The sequence below is a fragment of the Phyllobates terribilis genome, unplaced genomic scaffold (genome assembly GCF_046119375.1).
Source record: "Phyllobates terribilis strain yellow unplaced genomic scaffold, ASM4611937v1 Scaffold_5__5_contigs__length_657084704, whole genome shotgun sequence".
In the NCBI taxonomy this organism is placed as follows: Eukaryota; Metazoa; Chordata; class Amphibia; order Anura; family Dendrobatidae; genus Phyllobates; species Phyllobates terribilis.
Window position 1 is genome coordinate 58,650,610 of NW_027362765.1, and position 19,554 is coordinate 58,670,163.

The following is a 19,554-nucleotide window of genomic DNA, read 5'->3' on the forward strand; positions in this document are numbered from 1 at the left end:
CGTGCTCCGCTGACGAGTTCTTGTCTGCTGGGCCATCTCACGGCTCCACTCCGCCAACGTCTCTCGTTGCACCCGGGCCATCCTCCGTGCGAGGCCCTCCAGCGCAGTCTGCGCACACTCCCGATCTCGGGGGAGCTGTGCCAAGACCTCCACTAAGCCTAGTGGGGTCGTTGCTTCTAGCAGGCTCCTGACCAACGGGTCGGTGCTGCTCTGCTCTCCTTCTGTTGTCTCCAGCAGGCTCCTGGCCAGCGGGCCGGTGCTGCTCTGCTCTTCTCCCATCTCCGGGTAAGCTTCTTCTGGACCCAGCTCTAGGCTTCTTGTCTCCGGGTGCGCTCTCTCCAGACTGCTCCAGGCGACACCCATCTTTGCTCTCTTCTCAGTCCTCCCACTTCGAGGGCGGTCCCGGGGCCACTTGGTGATTGTCAGCTCCAGGGGCAGTTCTTTCACGCTGACAGACACCTCTAGCATCACAGTCTCTGTTGGTGGGGGCGGTTTCCACTTTTGGCGCCATTTTCGGTCCTGGCCCACGATGGGAGGCGGCCTCTTGCCATCCTCTGGTACGCCCATAATGGCGTCCGCTCTGACAAGGCGGGAAATCTTCGGAAATGGCGGGAATCGTCTCCCAGTGGCGGGAAACTCTGCAGATGGCGGGAAAAAGCTGTTAATGGCGGACAACCGGCGGGAATCGATCTGTGATGGAGTCCGATGGCGGGGACCCTCCGGAACCGGCAGGAGACTTCTTTTTGAGGTAAACTTGTTCTTTTCTTCAGGCACGCAGTACCCGGGTGTTGCGGGCACGGAATCCTGCCGACTACGCCAAAGTTGACGCACCCCCTGGGCCATATTCTTTAGGGGAATACCCGGAGCCGGATCAGATGGGGGTTGTAGTCTCCGAGTGGCTGTGACCCGGTCCGTGCCCAGGGTGTCAAACTCAGAGTATGTGGCAGTCCTACAGATGTTATAAAGTTCTTTATGTCGACTACGCCACCCGTTGTATTGCGGTCACTACGGCCGCCGCTGCAGCAGGGTCCGCTGAGGCTGATGGTGTTGGTGCAGCTTTAGATGGTATAACCCCCATGGCCTCAGGGGGTCAGGTGCAGAGGATGGGGGTTGTGGTGGTGCAGCATAGATGGTAATTAAAGACAGAGTCGGGTTGTGCAGTTTAGGGTATTTACTTACTGCTGATGTTCCGGTCACTCCAGCTTCAAGTGACCACCCGAGCCGTGCTGCGTCCACCAGGTCCTGGATTCAGCCAACCCCCAAGCAAGTCCGGAGCGTGACCCTGAGCCCTCCTTCCTGTCCTGTCTTCTGGCCGTCCCCACCAGGGATCCACCTAGGTCCAGCTCCCTCGGGCCTTCTGTTGGGAAACCCTTGGCCTTGGGTTCCCTGACCCTACACGTGGTTTGCCTTCAGGGTGGATATGGTGGGTGGCCGTGGCAGATCCTGCCCACGGCCTCCGGTCTCTGGCTGAGGTGTGCTTGAGCCCCCACCGGTTTGGGATCCGGTACCCTTTTGCCAACTCTTCACCCTAGGATTGTATATGGGTTCTCAGAGTTCCTGCTTGTTTTCTCTGGGTCCTTCTGACTCTCCCCTCTCACTCTCTCTGGGCCTGGGGCTGCTCTGCTCCTCTTCCTCTGGCTTCTCTGCAAAGACTGACTGACTGACCCCTCTGCAAAGACTGACCCTGATCTTAGATGGTGCCCACCTTAAATACTCCCTCTATGTGTGAGCTCAGGTGACCAGCACCCAATGAGCTCCTATCTTTACCCAGGCTGCTCCCCCTATCTGCCCCTACACTACTTGGGATGTACCACCCCCCTCCCACTCCAGCCAGGAACAGACTCGGTCGTACCTGCACATTTCTAAGTGGGAGTACCGTTGGTCTGCTCCTCGGAAATGGGATGTGTGTAGTGCATGCAGCTGACTGAGCTCAGTTCCACACTCCATCCTTACCCGGGAGTGGAATATCACACCTCTGGGTTGAGGTGCAATACCCCTGTAGCAGCCGAATCCTCAGGGTGCTACATATATATGCTCCTTCCCCCAATCCATGTATATATGCTGCCCTCCCCCAATCCATGTATATATGCTGCCCTCCCCCAATCCATGTATATATGGCTGACCTCCACCAATCCATGTATATATGGCTGCCCTCCCCCAATCCATGTATATATGCTCCTTCCCCCAATCCATGTATATATGCTGCCCTTCCCCAATCCATGTATATATGCTGCCTTCCCCCAATCCATGTATATATGCTGCCCTCCCCCAATCCATGTATATATGCTGCCCTCCCCCAATCCATGTATATATGCTGCCCTCCCCCAATCCATGTATATATGCTCCTTCCCCCAATCCATGTATATATGCTGCCCTCCCCCAATCCATGTATATATGCTGCCCTCCCCCAATCGATGTATATATGCTGCCCTCCCCCAATCCATGTATATATGCTGCCCTCCCCCAATCCATGTATATATGCTGCCCTCCCCCAATCCTTGTATATATGCTGCCTTCCCCCCAATCCATGTATATATGCTCCTTCCCCCAATCCATGTATATATGCTGCCCTCCCCCAATCCATGTATATATGCTGCCCTCCCCCAATCCATGTATATATGCTGCCCTCCCCAAATCCATGTATATATGCTGCCTTCCCCCCAATCCATGTATATATGCTGCCCTCCCCCAATCCTTGTATATATGCTGCCCTCCCCCAATCCTTGTATATATGCTGCCTTCCCCCCAATCCATGTATATATGCTCCTTCCTCCAATCCATGTATATATGCTGCCCTCCCCCAATCCATGTATATATGCTGCCCTCCCCCAATCCATGTATATATGGCTGACCTCCACCAGTCCATGTATATATGCTGCCCTCCCCCAATCCATGTATATATGCTGCCCTCCCCCAATCCATGTATATATGCTGCCCTCCCCCAATCCATGTATATATGGCTGACCTCCACCAGTCCATGTATATATGCTGCCCTCCCCCAATCCATGTATATATGCTCCCTCCCCCAATCCATGTATATATGCTCCCTCCCCCAGTCCATGTATATATGCTGCCCTCCCCCAATCCATGTATATATGCTGCCTTCCCCCCAATCCATGTATATATGCTCCTTCCCCCAATCCATGTATATATGCTGCCCTCCCCCAATCCATGTATATATGCTGCCCTCCCCCAATCCATGTATATATGGCTGACCTCCACCAGTCCATGTATATATGCTGCCCTCCCCCAATCCATATATATATGCTCCTTCCCCCAATCCATGTATATATGCTGCCCTCCCCCAATCCATGTATATATGCTGCCCTCCCCCAATCCATGTATATATGGCTGCCCTCCCCCAATCCATGTATATATGCTCCTTCCCCCAATCCATGTATATATGCTGCCCTCCCCCAATCCATGTATATATGCTGCCCTCCCCCATTCCATGTATATATGCTGCCCTCCCCCAATCCATGTATATATGACTGCCCTCCCCCAATCCATGTATATATGCTCCTTCCCCCAATCCATGTATATATGCTCCTTCCCCCAATCCATGTATATATGCTCCTTCCCCCAATCCATGTATATATGCTGCCCTCCCCCAATCCATGTATATATGACTGCCCTCCCCCAATCCATGTATATATGCTCCTTCCCCCAATCCATGTATATATGCTCCTTCCCCCAATCCATGTATATATGCTCCTTCCCCCAATCCATGTATATATGTTGCCCTCCACCAATCCATGTATATATGCTGCCCTCCACCAATCCATGTATATATGCTACCCTCCCTCAATCCATGTATATATGCTGTCCTCCCCCAATCCATGTACATATGCTGCCCTCCCCCAATCCATGTATATATGCTCTCCCCCTCAATCCATGTATATATGCTCCTTTCCCCCAGTCCATGTATATATGCTGCCCCCCCCATCCTGCTGTTCATCGCATATAAAAAAAAAACCATAGTAAACACTCCTACTCACCTTCCTTTCTCCCCCTCGCCGCGTCCTCTCCTGTAGCTGACAGCTGACTCCAGCATCCTAGCGACGGGGCGCATGACGTCACTGCCATGCGCCCAGTTATGTGTGCACTGACGTCAGATGCTGCTGCTGGCCTCTGATTGGCCAGCAGCGTGTATGGCGGTGCATGGGCCTGGCAAGTTCATGCCCTCCGCTGCAATACACTTCAGCTAGATGTGTGTCCAAGAACGGACATCTAGCTGAAGTAAGGGCTGGCGTCGGCGGGCTCAGAGTCCTCACCCGCCGAGCCGGTCCAGGTCCAGGAGCGCTAATGCTGAGGCGATGGCGCGTGTGCCCTTCTGGAGGGCTCTGCATGCCCACTCTGGCACGCATGCCATAGATTCGCCAGCACGGCTATAGAGTATTTCTGGGATGAGGTAGAACGGGCTGTGCAGAGTTTGTCAGTACCTCCATTTAATTTGCAACAATTGCTAGAAACTATCTTTTATCATGGGCCAGTATCCTGCAAAATGATAAATACCCAGTAAAAATATTTATTAGACAATGAATTGCTGAGGTTCTGAAAGTGAAAAGAGAGCCAACTCGACACTACATAGGTATCTCCTAATAAAGTGGCCATTCAGTGTATGTTTTATACTTGGTGGAGGTGACAGGATAAAGCTTATCATAGACATTAGATATTGTCTGGATATTCTCACAATGTGGCCATTCAGTGTATGTTTTATACTTGGTGGAGATGACAGGATAAAGCTGATCATAGACATTAGATGTTGTCTGGATCTTCTCCCAATGTGGCCATTCAGTGTATGTTTTATACTTGGTGGAGATGACAGGATAAAGCTGATCATAGACATTAGATGTTGTCTGGATCCTCTCACAATGTGGCCATTCAGTGTATGTTTTATATCTGGTGGAGATGACAGGATAAAGCTGATCATAGACATTAGATGTTGTCTGGATCTTCTCACAATGTGACCATTCAGTGTATGTTTTATACTTGGTGGAGATGACAGGATAAAGCTGATCATAGACATTAGATGTTGTCTGGATCCTCTCACAATGTGGCCATTCAGTGTATGTTTTATATCTGGTGGAGATGACAGGATAAAGCTGATCATAGACATTAGATGTTGTCTGGATCCTCTCACAATGTGGCCATTCAGTGTATGTTTTATATCTGGTGGAGATGACAGGATAAAGCTGATCATAGACATTAGATGTTGTCTGGATCTTCTCACAATGTGACCATTCAGTGTATGTTTTATACTTGGTGGAGATGACAGGATAAAGCTGATCATAGACATTAGATGTTGTCTGGATCCTCTCACAATGTGGCCATTCAGTGTATGTTTTATATCTGGTGGAGATGACAGGATAAAGCTGATCATACACATTAGATGTTGTCTGGATCTTCTCACAATGTGGCCATTCAGTGTATGTTTTATACTTGGTGGAGATGACAGGATAAAGCTGATCATAGACATTAGATGTTGTCTGGATCTTCTCACAATGTGACCATTCAGTGTATGTTTTATACTTGGTGGAGATGACAGGATAAAGCTGATCATAGACAATAGATGTTGTCTGGATCTTCTCCCAATGTGGCCATTCAGTGTATGTTTTATACTTGGTGGAGATGACAGGATAAAGCTGATCATAGACATTAGATGTTGTCTGGATCTTCTCACAATGTGGCCATTCAGTGTATGTTTTATACTTGGTGGAGATGACAGGATAAAGCTGATCATAGACATTAGATGTTGTCTGGATATTCTCACAATGTGGCCATTCAGTGTATGTTTTATACTTGGTGGAGATGACAGGATAAAGCTGATCATAGACATTAGATGTTGTCTGGATCTTCTCACAATGTGGCCATTCAGTGTATGTTTTATACCTGGTGAAGATGACCGGATAAAGCTGATCATAGACATTAGATGTTGTCTGGATCTTCTCACAATGTGGCCATTCAGTGTATGTTTTATACTTGGTGGAGATGACAGGATAAAGCTGATCATAGACATTAGATGTTGTCTGGATCTTCTCACAATGTGGCCATTCAGTGTATCTTTTATACTTGGTGGAGATGACAGGATAAAGCTGATCATAGACATTAGATGTTGTCTGGATCTTCTCACAATGTGGCCATTCAGTATATGTTTTATACTTGGTGGAGATGACAGGATAAAGCTGATCATAGACATTAGATGTTGTCTGGATCTTCTCACAATGTGGCCATTCAGTGTATGTTTTATACTTGGTGGAGATGACAGGATAAAGCTGATCATAGACATTAGATATTGTCTGGATCTTCTCACAATGTGGCCATTTAGTGTATGTTTTATACTTGGTGGAGATGACAGGATAAAGCTGATCATAGACATTAGATGTTGTCTGGATCTTCTCACAATTTTCTGGTTATGGAGACTGCTGGTTAGAATTAGGAGCAGACAGGTTGGATTTATACAGGAGACCTACAGCTATGTGATAACTACTACTGTCATTTTTGGTCGTCGTGTTCATTTATGATCTTTGCTATTCTTCTAAATTGTTTCATGAGGCTTCACCATCTGTCTGTGACTTTTACAATCTTTGTTTCAGGGTAAAGATCTTACCCATATTAATACTACAGAGACAGATGTGAGGGGTGATGAGCGGTGTAAAGAAGAGATTCCTACAGAGAACCGCACAGGTGAGTATAACCTAAAAAAAAAAATCACCTCCCTGCATTGGGGTTGGCAACATCTCTATTATGGTTATTTCTTATTTATGAGGCATGATCGTGCACATAATATATGATTATTCTTGTGACATATTCTGATATTTGACCTCTTACACACATCTGGTCAGTCTATATTATCTGTCTTGGGAGCCCACTATTCAGCTACATGCCAATATTGCATTACGATCATTCACAAATTTACTTTGCTTCTATATAATTATAAACTGGGTAGTAGGGATGAGCAAACATGCTTAGTGATACTCGGATATCACTCGAGTATCTGGGTGCTCGGATATGCTCGTTACTCGGCGAGTATTGGGTGGTGCTTGATTTCAAACTCGAATCCCCGCCCCACATATTTGGCGCCTGTTACGCAGCCAATAAGCATACAGGCCTTCGAGTCACTGTAATTCTGTAGTCATCTTGGTAGTGGCATTACTGTGATTGGCTGGCCCTGTGACATCATCAGGGATTATAAAAGGACAGGTGCCGCCAGGCTTGGCACACTGACGGCAGGGCCAGACTGGGACAAAAAAAGCAGCCTTGGCACGCAAACCCCACCAGCCCACATACTATAACACTCCCCACCCCCGATCAGTGAATTTTGCTATACTTTGTCATGCCCCTCAGCACTCTCTTAAAGGAGTTATTTCAAGAGCCACATGTGAATGGTGCAGCAGTGCACATGATCCACCACAGTTCCACTTAAATGATGCCCTTCAGAGCTCCGGTTCTCAAGATTGCGGGGGTCCGAGCGGTCAGATCACCAGTGGTTGGATAACATCCAAACTTGGGACGACCAATTTAAACAGGTTTTGCGCACACACACACACACACACACACACACACACACACACACACATACACACACGCAAACACCCCCCCCCCCCCCTCAACTTCTCCGGAAAAAAATGATGACACCAACACAGTATTATCTCCCAAAAGTGTCCCCCACACAGCTCTCTATGCAGTCTAATGGGCCTATATACAGTATAATGGCCCCACACCTCTCAACAGTGTATAATGGCCCCCACACAGTATGATGGACCCCACAAAAACCTTCACACTGTATAATTGCTTTCACACAGTATAAAGGCTCTCACATAGCCTTCCATATAGTATAATGCACCCCACAGTCCTTCATATACAGCTCGGGCAAAAATTAAGAGACCACTGAACAGTTTTTTATTGGAAAGCATGGAAACACTGGTGGAAAGCATGCCAAGATGTATGAAAGCTGTGATCAAAAATCATGGTTAGTCCACCAAATATTGATTTCTGAACCCTTCCTGAGTTAAAACATCAGTAATTTGAGGTCTAAAAGCATTGTTTCTTTTTTAGCATTTTGACGCTTTATCATTTGCTGCAAATAAATACAAAATTATTAGCTTTAAATTTTGGAGACATGTTGTCAGTAGTTTATAGACTTAAACAACAATGTACATTTTACTCAAAAATATACCTATAAAGAGAAAAATCTGAGAAACTGAAAATTTTGCAGTGGTCTCTTGCCAGAGCTGTAGTAGCATGCACTCCTCATAGTCCTCCATAAAGTATAATGCACCCCAATAGTTTTCTATACAGTATAATGCACTCCCCATAGTCCTCCATATAGTATAACACACTCCCCATAGTCCTCCATATAGTATAATGCACTCCCCATAGTCCTCCATATAGTATAATGCATTCCCCATAGTCCCCCATATAGTATAACGCACTCCCTATAGTCCTCCGTATAGTATAATACACTCCCCATAGTCCTCCATATAGTATAATGCACTCCCCATAGTCCTCCATATAGTATAATGCACTCTCCATAGTCCTCCATATAGTATAATGCACTCCCCATAGTCCTCCATATAGTATAATGCACTCCCCATAGTCCCCCATATAGTATAATGCACTCCCCATAGTCCTCCGCATAGTATAATGCACCCCCATAGTTTTCTATACAGTATAATGCACTCCCCCTAGTCCTCCATACAGTATAATGCACTCCCCATAGTCCTCCATATAGTATAATACACTCCCCATAGTCCTCCATATAGTATAATGCACTCCCTATAGTCCTCCATATAGTATATTTCACTCCCCACAGTCCTCCATATAGTATAATGCTCTTCCCATAGCCCTCCATACAGTATAATGCACTCCCCATAGTGCTCCATACATTATAATACACTCCCCATAGTCCTCCATACATTATAATACACTCACCATAGTCCTCCATATAGTATAATGCATTCCCCATAGTCCTTCATATAGTATAATGCACTCCCAATTGTCCTCCATATAGTACAGGGGGCTGACGGTGGCGTACACGGGGCTGACGGTGGCATATACACGTATAGGGGGCTGACGGCAGCTTACATGTGGCTGACGGCGGAGTATACAGCGTACAGGGGTCTGACTGTGGCGTACAGGGGTCTGACGGCGGCGTATACAGCGTACAGGGGGCTGACTGCGGCATACAGGGGGCTGACGGCGGCGTATACGGCGTACAGGGGGCTAACGGCGTGCAGGGGGCTGGCGGCGGCATATACGGGGCTGACTATGGTTTATACATCGTATCCCTAGATGATGTATAAACCATAGTCAGCCCCCTATATGATGTAGTCACAGCCCCTATATATGTATCTGACTGCTGCAAACCCTAAGGGTTCCATGTAGCCAGGACTCACCCAGATCCTGGAGATGGGGGAAGATCATAGGCTTCAGCTGTTGCAGAGCTGGGCACGCAGATGAGCAGATCCAATGGGGATGCACGCTGGAGACACACGCTGGAGTCGCAAGCTGGGGACGCACGCTGGCGCCGAGCGCGAACTCCGCCCACAGAGACATATTCTGATACAGGTACAGGCCAGCGTCACACTTGGCATCATCCCTGCGTGCAGCAAGTGAACATGCGGGTGCGCGCGCACACTGCAGGGGTCTTAACCCCTTAAGCCCCGCGGGTGGTTTGCACGTTAATGACCGGGCCAATTTTTACAATTCTGACCACTGTCACTTTATGAGGTAATTACTCTGGAACGCTTCAACGGATCCCCCTGATTCTGAGATTGTTTTTTCGTGACATATTGTACTTCATGATTGTGGAAAAATTTCTTCGATATCACTTGCGTTTATTTGTGAAAAAAACAGAAATTTGGCGAAAATTTTGAAAATTTTGCAATTTTCAAAATTTGAATTTTTAAGCCCTGAAATCAGAGCGATATGTCACACAAAAGAGTTAATAAATAACATTTCCCACATGTCTACTTTACATCAGCACAATTTTGGAACCAAAATTTTTTTTTGTTAGGGAGCTATAAGGGTTAAAAGTTGACCAGCGATTTCTCATTTTTCCAACAAAATTTACAAAACCATTTTTTTAGGGACCACATCACATTTGAAGTCACTTTGAGAGGTCTTTATGACAGAAAATACCCAAAAGTGACACCATTCTAAAAACTGCACCCCTCAAGGTGCTCAAAACCACATTCAAGAACTTTATTAACCCTTCAGGTGCTTCACAGGAATTTTTTGAATGTGGAAGAAAAAAATGAACATTTAACTTTTTTCACAAAAATGTTAATTTAGACCCAATTTTTTTTATTTTCACAGGGGTAACAAGAAAAAATGGACCCCAAAATTTGTTGTGCAATTTCCCCTGGGCACGCAGATACCCAATATTTGGGGAAAAAATACTGTTTGGGCGCACGGCAGGGCTTGGAAGGGAAGGAGCGCTATTTGACTTTTTGATTGTAAAATTTGCTTGAATAATTAGCGGACGCCATGTTGTGTTTGGAGAGCCCATGTGTGCCCAAACTTTGGAGCTCCCCCACAAGTGACCCCATTTTGGAAACTAGACCCCCCAAGGCACCTTTCTAGATGCATAGTGAGCACTTGGAACCCCCAGGTGCTTCACAAATTGATTCGTAACAATGAAAAAGTGAAAAAAAAAAACAGTTTTTCATTTTTATGAATCAATTTGTGAAGCACCTGAGTGTTCCAAGTGCTCACAATGCATCTAGATAGGTGCCTTGGGGGGTCTAGTTTCCAAAATGGGGTCACTTGTGGGGGAGCTCCAATGTTTGGGCACACAGCGGCTCTCCAAACGCAACATGGTGTCGCTAACAATTTGAGCCGATTTTCCGTTAAATTTGTTAGAGGACACCATGTTGCATTTAGAGAGTCCCTGTGTGCCCAAACATTGGAGCTCCCCCACAAGTGACCCCATTTTGGAAACTAGACCCCCCAAGGCACCTATCTAGATGCATAGTGAGCACTTGGAACCCCCAGGTGCTTCACAAATTGATTCGTAACAATGAAAAAGTGAAAAAAAAAACACTTTTTCATTTGTATGAATCAATTTGTGAAGCACCTGAGGGTTCCAAGTGCTCACTATGCATCTAGATAGGTGCCTTGGGTGGTCTAGTTTCCAAAATGGGGTCACTTGTGGGGGAGCTCCAATATTTGGGCACACAGCGGCTCTCTAAATGCAACATGGTGTCCGCTAACAAATTTAACGCAAAATTGGCTCAAATTGTTAGCGACACCATGTTGCGTTTGGAGAGCTGCTGTGTGCCCAAACATTGGAGCTCCCCCACAAGTGACCCCATTTTGGAAACTAGACCCCCCAAGGCACCTATCTAGATGCATAGTGAGCACTTGGAACCCCCAGGTGCTTCACAAATTGATTCGTAACAATGAAAAAGTGAAAAAAAAAACACTTTTTCATTTTTACGAATTAATTTGTGAAGCACCTAGGGGTTCCAAGTGCTCACTATGCATCTAGATAGGTGCCTTGGGGGGTCTAGTTTCCAAAATGGGGTCACTTGTGGGGGAGCTCCAATGTTTGGGCACACAGGGACTCTCTAAATGCAACATGGTATCCGCTAACAAATTGAATGGAAAATCGGCTCAAATTGTTAGCGGACGCCACATTGCGTTTGGAGAGCCCCTCTGTGCCCAAACTTTGGAGCTCCCCCACAAGTGACCCCATTTTGGAAACTAGACCCCCCAAGGCACCTTTCTAGATGCATAGTGAGCACTTGGAACCCCCAGGTGCTTCACAAATTGATTCGTAATAATGAAAAAGTGAAAAAAAAAACACTTTTTCATTTTTACGAATTAATTTGTGAAGCACCTAGGGGTTCCAAGTGCTCACTATGCATCTAGATAGGTGCCTTGGGGGGTCTAGTTTCCAAAATGGGGTCACTTGTGGAGGAGCTCCAATGTTTGGGCACACAGGGACTCTCCAAATGCAACATGATATCCGCTAACAATTTGAGCCGACAATTTGTTAGCGGATATCATGTTGCATTTGGAGAGTCCCTGTGTGCCCAAACATTGGAGCTCCCCCACAAGTGACCCCATTTTGGAAACTAGACCCCCCAAGGCACCTATCTAGATTCATAGTGAGCACTTGGAACCCCAGGTGCTTCACAAATTGATTCATAAAAATGAAAAAGTGTTTTTTTTTTCACTTTTTCATTTTTACGAATCAATTTGTGAAGCACCTGGGGGTTCCAAGTGCTCACTATGCATCTAGAAAGGTGCCTTGGGGGGTCTAGTTTCCAAAATGGGGTCACTTGTGGGGGAGCTCCAAAGTTTGGGCACAGAGGGGCTCTCCAAACGCAATGTGGTGTCCGCTAACAATTTGAGCCGATTTTCCATTTAATTTGTTAGCGGATACCATGTTGCATTTAGAGAGTCCCTGTGTGCCCAAACATTGGAGCTCCCCCACAAGTGACCCCATTTTGGAAACTAGACCCCCCAAGGCACCTATCTAGATTCATAGTGAGCACTTGGAACCCCAGGTGCTTCACAAATTGATTCATAAAAATGAAAAAGTGTTTTTTTTTTCACTTTTTCATTTTTACGAATCAATTTGTGAAGCACCTGGGGGTTCCAAGTGCTCACTATGCATCTAGAAAGGTGCCTTGGGGGGTCTAGTTTCCAAAATGGGGTCACTTGTGGGGGAGCTCCAAAGTTTGGGCACAGAGGGGCTCTCCAAACGCAATGTGGTGTCCGCTAACAATTTGAGCCGATTTTCCATTCAATTTGTTAGCGGACACCATGTCGCGTTTGGAGAGCCCGTGATGTGCCTAAACAGTGGAGCTCCCCCACAAGTGTCCCCATTTTGGAAACTATACCCCTCAAAGATTTTATTAAGGTGTATAGTGAACATTTTGAACCCAGAGGTACGGCACATTATTTGTTTACATTAGGTCATCATATTGAATAAGTTTTCATTATTCTTGAGCGCAAGTGCTCGCTACTTGAGTTTGCATCGGGTACTCAGGTATGCACCATGTACAGCGTGTGCTCGAGTGACATGCTCGAGTCCCTGCTCCGCATGTTTCACGGTTATTAGACACCCAAAAAAAAACATGCGGGGATCGCTCGTGCATGGCAGGCAATCCCCGTAAAGTTTTTTGGCCGCGAAGCATATGGGGCAGAGACTCGAGCATGTCACTCAAATACCCACGATACTAAATGCATACCAGAGCACCCGATGCAAACTCAAGTAGCAAGCACTTGCTCTCAACACTAGTCGCCATATCGTCATCTTTTTTTCTTACTTTTGAAAAAAATCCCAACCCCAGCCCTAACCCTAGCACAACCCTAGCCCCAGCACAACCCTAGCCCCAGCACAACCCTAGCCCCAGCACAACCCTAGCCCCAGCACAACCCTAGCCCCAAACCCAGCCCTAACCCTAGCCCAATCCTAACTCAAGAGTTTATTTTTGACGCCGTTCCTTGTGCGGTATAAGTGATTAGACGACTTTATTCTTCGGGTCGGTGTGATTACAGCAATGCCAGAATCATATGGGGTTTTTATGACTGACAGCTGTCACACACTAAAAGACGCATTTTTTGTAAAATCTAGTTTTTGCATCGCCATATTTTGAGAGCTATAATTTTTCCAAATTTTGGCAGACAGTCATGTGACGGCTCGTTTTTTGCGGGATGACTTGACGTTGTTATTGGTGCCATTTTCAGGCACGTGACATTTTTTGATCGCTTTCTATTCCGATTTTTGGGAGGCAGAATAAACAAAAACCAACAATTCAGGAATTGTTTTTTTTTTTTTTTTTTTTTATTCTGTTCCGCGTGTGGTAAAATTGATGAGGCAGCTTTACTCTTCGGGTCAGTACGTTTACAGCGGTACCACATTTGTATAATTTTTCTATGTTTTGGCGCTTATACACAATAAAAGCTATTTTATAGAAAAAAATATTTTTTAGTATCGCTTTATTCTGAGAGCTATAACTTTTTTATTTTTCGGCTGATGGAGCTATATGGCGGCTTGTTTTTTGCGGGACGAGATGACGTTTTCAGCGGTATCATTTTTATTTATATGCGTCTTTTTGATCGCGTGTTATTCCACTTTTTGTTTGGCGGTATGGTGATAAAGCATTGTTTTTTGCTTGTTTTTTTTTTTTTTTTTTTTACCGTGTTCACTGAAGGGGTTAACTAGTGGGACAGTTTTATAGGTCAGGTTGTTCCGGACACGGCGATACCAAATATGTGTACTTTTATTGTTTTTTTTTTATTTTTTTTATAATAATATTTATTGATGGGTACATTATATTTTTATTTTTGGTGTATTATTTTTTTTATTTTTTTATAATATTTTTGCACATTTTTTTTTTTTTTTTTTTTCCACTTTCACACAGTTTATACACTTTATTACTTTGTCCCACTCTGGGACTTTCACTTTTTTTTTTCTGATCGCCTGCATGGCACAGGAATGGAGCACCATCCCTATGCCATGAAGGCTGTCAGAAGTGCACAGTGTGAAGATTGCTTGGAGATGCACTGCGCATGTCCAAGCAATCTTCCTGCTCTCTGGTGACCCGGATGTTGTCATGACGACATCGGGTCGTCATGGCAACACCCGGGAAGCCTTTGCAGACTGCGCTGGAAGCCGGAAGAGGAGGTGAGTATCGGCGATCACCTCCCCTTGCCCCCGCAATGCCGCGATCGACTTCGATCGACTTCGATCGCAGCATCGCGGGGGTTAATGTGCTGGGAGCGGTGCGTGACCGCTCCCTGCACATAGTACCGGGTGTCAGCTATGACAATCAGCTGACACCCGGCGGCGATCGCGCCCGCACAGCCTGTGTGCGCGCGCGATCGCCATGACGTACTAATACGGGTCTGGCTCTTAAGTCCCAGGGCACAGACGCGTATTAGTACGTCAGATGTTATTAAGGGGTTAAAGGGCCTGCGATCGAGGTTTAAATAGCCCGTAGCCTAAAAACGGGGCTGGCGGCCCACTTCTCAGTTCAGTGCTGCAGCCCAGCAGGCATCTGCCCGGTTGGGCAGATGCCCAGTCCGGGCCTGACTGACGGCATTGCACAGCTCTGTGACAGTTGTTATTGGAGGGAGAGAGTGCTTGTCCAGGCATCTGAGTGTACATATAACTTAGTCCTGTAGTGTTGATACTGGTGCTGAAGCTGAACCATCATACTAAGAGCCCTTGTAAGGGCTAATCCTTTGCTCTGCTGTTTGTATCACATACAGTTGCATCTCACTAAATTAGAATATCATCAAAAAGTTAATTTATTTCAGTTCTTCGGTGGCTCAGTGGTTAGCACTGCAGCCTTGTAGCACTGAGGTCCTGAGTTCAAATCCCACCAAGGACAATATCTGCAAGGAGTTTGTATGTTCTTCCTGTGTTTGTGTGGGTTTCCCCCGGGTTCTCTGGTTTCCTCCCACACTCCAAGGACATACTGCTGGGGCTCACAATCTACATTCTATAATGTCTGTAAATTGTCTTAATTGTAAAGCGCTGCGGAATATATTGGCGCTATATAAATAAAAAGATTATTATTATTCTTCAATACAAAAAGTGAAAATCATATATTATATAAAGTCATTACAAACAGAGTGATCTATTTCAAGTGTTTATTTCTGTTAATGTTGATGATTATGGCTTACAGCCAATGAACAAACAAAAGTCATTATCTCAGTAAATTAGAATACTTTATAACAACAGCTTGAAAAATGTTTTTATAATCCGAAATGTTGGCCTACTGAAATATATGTTCAGTAAATGCACTCATTAAATGCTAAACGGGCACATTTCCAGACTGCTTGCCGTATAGGCTTGTTAACACTAAAGATTTCCGCCAACTCATGGTGGCCGCCGTCCCGTGGTACTTGGTCCCCAGCCGCCACTTTTTCTGCCTGTGTGGCATCCCTGCCTTGTACCAACACGTGTCCAGGAACATCACCCGTGCCCTTACCAATGCACTTACTGGGTTGTTCACTTAACGACCGATACGTGGAAAAGCGCTTGTGGCCAGGGAAGTTACATTTCCCTGACGGCACACTGGGTGAACATTGTGGAAGCTTGGGCTGAGTCACCCTGGCACGGCACATGTGCTCACGATGCCGAAGATTGCTGGCCCTACTTCTATTAAGGTTTCCTCAACCTCCTACATCAGTTCCTGCACCCCTTCCTGCTCCTCCTCATTCTCCACCTCCTATGTGCTATCTCAGAGCACGTCGTCCACATCAGCCGGAAGCTGGAAACTCTGCTGCACTGCCTCAGCCAAGGGGCAACAGGCTCTGCTGAAGCTAATTTGTCTAGGAGACAAACCGCATACCTCGACAGAGTTACTTAAAGGAATAACAGACCAGACAGAACTGTGGTTTTTGCCACTGAACCTCCAACCAGACATGGTCATGTGCGATAATGGGCGTAAACTGGTGGTGGCTGTTTATGAAGCTTGGCAAGCTCTCACATGTTCTCAACTTTGGTAGTTCAGCGGTTTCTGGAAACCTACCAAGATTTTCCAAAGCTTCTGGACAAGGTATTTCACGTCTGCACCCATTTCTACAAGTCAGCTACAGCTGCCGCCACTCTGGCGATGCTGCAGCAGTGCATGCAAGTGCCAGCTCACCAACTGGTATACAACGTGACCATGCGCTGGAACTCCACACTGCACATGCTGGAAAGGCTTTTTGAGCAGTAGAGGCCAGTTGTGGAATACCAGCTCCAAAACTCCCGTTGGTATTATTTGTGGAGGCTGACCAGAACAACTGAAGAGTGGGCATGGATGTCTGACATTTGTGTGGTTCTCCTAGAGTTTGAGGACTCCACAAAGATGCTGCGCGGCAATGATTCCATCATCAGGGCAAGGTTCCCACTTCTGTGCCTACTAAAACAGTCGTTGCTGACATTGAAACATGAAGCTTTGCATGCAGACCAGGTGGAGACGGAGGAAGACATGAGATAGGGAGATACTGCCCAGCCTCATCTCATGTGCTCAGCGCGGATTGGGCAACAATGAGGAGGCGGAGGCTGAGGAGGAGGAACAGGAGCTGGCAAAAGTGGCCAGTATCCACACAAGCTTCGTCCTGTGTCTCCTACATGGATGAGCTCAGAAGGGGAAAGAGGAGGACATGGAGAGTAGTCATTATGGTGGAAACAGGGAAGTGTTGGCTGTAGGGACCTTGGCACATATATACCGCTTCCTTTCCCGTGACCCTCGTGTTACATACATATTCCCCAAAAAAGAGTACTGGTTGTTCACCCTGCTAGATCCACGCTACAAGGAGAACTTTGCATCTCTTCTTTTTGAGGTGTAACAGTCTTCGAAAAGGGTGCAATACCAGAAGTCCATTGTGGAAAATATGTTGAAAAAATTCACATCAAGCAACACTAGCGGCAGGGGGCAAGCTTCCTTGCCCAACCAAGGAGGAGAGGTGAGGGAGACACACAGCAGGGGCAGAGGTAAACTGTCCCAAGGCCTGGGTCAATTTCATGACACCCTCACAGCGTCTATCCCCTGATGACTGGGTATTTTTAACAAGGAGGGAAAGTTTTTAAAAATGGTCAAGCAATACCTGGCTGACAAAACCAGCTTACTCCCTAATCCCTCTGCGACCTTCAGCGATTGGGTCTAAAAGCTGGACACTTGGCATGAGCTGTTCCTCTGTGCCTTGGAGGTGTTGTGCTGCCCTGCCGATAGCGTCTTGTCTGATCGTATTTTTAGTGCCACTGGGGGAGTCATAACAGACAGACAGGCTCTTTCGCATGTCAACAGAAAGTGCTGACATGCTCACTCTTCTAACAATGAACAAAGCCTGGATTAGAGCCGACTTTTCCACACCACCAGAGGACAGCAGCAAATAAAGTGTTTTTAATGTTCAATATTCGAATGAGGCCCACCAGTTGTTACCTTCTATGGATGACTTTATTTATAATTTTTACCTGCCATTGCACTATATGCATAGTCTTTATGAGTGTAGAAGTACCGCAATTACACTTTCTTAATTTTTTTTATGAGGCACTACAGTTGGTGCCTTCAAGGGTGTATGGATGACTCTGCTTGTAATTATTGGCAGGGTTTGCACTGTGTGCAGTGCTTTTCTGAGTGTAGGAGTACCACAACTACACTTTGTTCACAATATTTGATTAAGGCACTACAGTTGGTGCCTTCAAGGATTTACGGATGACCCTGCTTGTAATTTTGGGCAGGCTTTGCACTTACTACATGGCCTTTATGAGTCTACGATACCACTACAGTTGAAATCAGAAGTTTACATACACTATATAAAAAGACAATTAGGATTACCATAATTTTTATTATTTGCCAAATGCCAGAATAATGAGAGACAGAGAATGTTTTAAGGCATTTTCATTATTTAGTGCAAAGTCAAAAGTTTACATACATTTCATTAGTATTTGGTACCATTGCCATTAAACTGAATGACTTGGGTCAAACGTTTGGGATATCCTTCCACAAGCTTCTCACAATAGTCAGAATTTGGGCCTCCTTCTGACAAAATTGGTATAACTGATCCAGGTTTGTAGGTCGCCTTGCTTGCACCTGCCTTTTTCGGCTTTGCCCATAAATTTTCAATAGGATTGAGATCAAGGCTTTATGATGGCCACTCCAAAACATTGACTTTGTTATCCTTAAGCCACTTTGTTACCATTTTGGCAGTATGCTTCGGTCATTGTCTATTTGGAAGACCCATTTCCGCCCAACTTTTAACTTCCTGGCTGATGTCTTGAGATGTTGCTTTAGTATTGCCACATAATCCTCTTTCCTCATGATGCCATCTATTTTGTGAAGTGCACCAGTCCCTCCTGCAGCAAAACAACCCCACAACATGATGGGGATAGTGTTTTTAGGCTTCCAAGCTTCTTCCTTTTTCCTCCCAACGTAACGATGGTCATTATGGCCAAAAAGTTAAATTTTAGATTCATCTGACCACAGAACATGTCTCCAAAAATTAAGGTCTTTGTTCCTGTGTGCATTTGCAAACATTAATCTGGCTTTTTTATGTTCCTTTTGGAGTAATGGCTTCTTCCTGGCAAAGTGGCCTTTCAGCCCATGTCGATAAAGTACTCATTTTACTGTGGATATTGACACAATCTTACCAGCTTCCGCCATCATCTTCACAAGGTCTTTTGCTTTTGTCCTTGGGTTGATATGCACATGTCAGACCAAAGCACACAGTCAGACTCTACCGGCCCTTCTCCCTGCGAGTGGAAGTTGTGTGTCACCCTCCGGGCCACTCCCGTCAGTTCCTAGATCACTTTGCCGCCTGGCTTCCATCCCCACTCTCATCGTGGGTGACTTTAACATCCCAATTGGCGATCCCCCTGCCCCCACCTGCCTGCTGCTCATCTTTTATCGCTTACTTCCTCCTTCAGCCTGTCACACCTTACTAATTTTCCTGCACATGAAGACGGGAACACACTGGACCTGATCTTTGCCCGGCTCTTCTCATTACATGACTTTACTAACTCTCCTCTTCCGCTCTCTGACCACAACCTTCTTTCATTCTCTGTCAAGAACTGTCACCCTGCTCAAGACACCCCCACTT

General features: G+C 46.0%; 1 protein-coding gene across 1 annotated transcript in view; it reads left to right on the top strand.

Annotated features, from left to right (window-relative positions):
- LOC141271984 (uncharacterized) overlaps positions 1 to 19,554 on the top strand; it is a 42,126-nt gene that overhangs the window by 7,915 nt on the left and 14,657 nt on the right. The window contains exon 6 of the mRNA XM_073682244.1: positions 6,597 to 6,687. Within this exon, the coding sequence (XP_073538345.1) occupies positions 6,597 to 6,687 (91 nt within the window). The remainder of the gene's footprint in view (positions 1 to 6,596; positions 6,688 to 19,554) is intronic.